The following is a 2097-nucleotide window of genomic DNA, read 5'->3' as shown; positions in this document are numbered from 1 at the left end:
GTTTACATTTTATGTTACGTAGATTGTACACGTCCGAGAAAGTTTTAACATTTTCAAACCGAATTTTTAATTTATTTAATCAAATCTTGCATCGTGCACGTATATCAATGGCTGGAACGATAGATTTTTATTGGAACTACAATTAATATAAAGTGACACAAGGAAATAAAAAAATATCATATAAATATATATGATTTTCCTTCAAATCACTTATATTCTAATTACGTATGTCCTTCCAACTTAAATCTGTTGTTCCGTTGGACTCGAAAGTGTTAAAACCAAGTTTATTATACGAAAACAAATATTCTCGCGAAATCGCGATATTTGTTTTTAGAGACAGGATATTTATTTAATATTTGGTACTACCAAGGAGATAAGAACGTTGATGAACGTTATATCGTTTTCCGCTTCGCTCGCACGACTCAACAGTCCTCTTCTCGAAAGAGAAACTTGAGTTTCGATCGCGTTAAATAAATAATAATAAACGCGCGACGCCCATCGACGCGAGCCAAGCTTCTCGGATCTAAATTCAATCAACGTATGGTCGATCGAATCAATTACAAGACTCGTGACTGTTTTTACCGAGTTTCATCGAGGCGAGTAATGTCCATTAAATCCGGTGATCGCCCGATTGCATTTTCTGTCAGGCCTTCTCTTTTTGCCGGGGACTGTTACCATGATGAATGAATCATCCATGTAACGCTCGTTAATGAGAATGCGAGAAAGCTCGGTGAAACCGATCGGAGTCCGATGGAAACGATGTACGATGGGAACGCGTATCTCCCTTGCGATAAGCACACATGGGAAAGATGCGTAAGGGATGATCGATATCTTACTTATCGAAACTGGAAAAATACAAAGTAATCTCGCTTCTAAAATGTACGCGTATTTTTTGAGCAACCGTCTCGCGCAAGCGTTGAGCTTCCATATTGAAGAACAACATGAACGTCCAAAAGATGCAGTAAAAAAAGACCAAAGGAAAACCCTCATTTTTCAGATTCCTTTTGGACTTCTCTCGGACATCTTTTGAATTTTCGTATTGCCTGGAATTTTTGCTTCTGGTCGGATGGAGTCAAACGATCGGTTTATCGCGGGAAGAAAAGAGTTACATATTTGGGAATCTCATGGCGTTACATCTCGCTAATATCTGAAACCACGAATTTTGAAATGAAATTCAATTTACGTTCGAGATCGACGCGATCGTTAGATCCTTCAGATCGATAGATCTTTTGCATCACGGAGCGCGATCAGCGGATCGACTTTGACGAATTTCTCAGATTTCGTGTTGAATATTTTTGGTCCTCGTTCTGCTAAGTGATGCGAATTTTCGATGTTAGCGACGAGCGCTCGGGATACTTTCTTTTCATCGATGCGGATCGGCCGAGTTCCTTCAGTAATTGTAGGGCCCGTATTGGGAACCGTGATAATACGGTCCTGGATACGCCGCCGGTGCCGGATATCCGGCATACGCGTACTGCTGCTTCTGCGGGTACACTGGAAAATTAAAAAGGTGATTAGATTTGACCTGGCTTTTCTGTTAAAGTAAAATGTGCGATAAATGAGGCAACTAATTCTTAAAATTATAATATGAAACTCTAAACTCTGTTACGGTTAGTTTTATGGAAGTTTTATGGAATCTAAAGATGAAATATGTATATAAGGGGAACAAATGTTCACTACTTTTATATAATAATATTAAATAAAACGATGATTTGAATTTACTCTTTTACTTCGCAAACTAAAGTGTATAGTATATGTATATCATACGTAATCACATTAACAATATGTGCTTAATACATTGCATGTTCTAATTTGCTTGTTTCTCCGTCGATGCCAGAAGAATAATTTTCTTGAGGAAATAACTTTCTTATTTTATATTTTCTCTTTTACATTTATTTATTTTAATTGTCTTCGTCGCATCTTTGAATAATTAATTAATCGAAAAATGCATTTACTCTAAATTTTTGAGCAGCCGATTTGTAGAAAGATTTATCGTTGGTATACACACACACACACACACACACACACACACACACACACACACACACACACACATATATATATATATATATATATATATATATATATATATATATA

At 36.6% G+C, this 2097-nt stretch overlaps 1 protein-coding gene across 1 annotated transcript in view; it reads right to left on the bottom strand.

Annotated features, from left to right (window-relative positions):
* Positions 1 to 1390: 1390 nt before the first annotated feature.
* Positions 1391 to 2097, bottom strand: part of LOC105624170 — a 27791-nt gene continuing 27084 nt past the window's right edge. Inside the window, exon 7 of the mRNA XM_012205529.1 lies at positions 1391 to 1494. Within this exon, the coding sequence (XP_012060919.1) occupies positions 1391 to 1494 (104 nt within the window). The remainder of the gene's footprint in view (positions 1495 to 2097) is intronic.

Source organism: Atta cephalotes, assembly GCF_000143395.1.
Source record: "Atta cephalotes unplaced genomic scaffold scaffold00074, whole genome shotgun sequence".
Classification (NCBI taxonomy): domain Eukaryota; kingdom Metazoa; phylum Arthropoda; class Insecta; order Hymenoptera; family Formicidae; genus Atta; species Atta cephalotes.
This window is presented reverse-complemented; position numbering and strand designations above follow the sequence as displayed.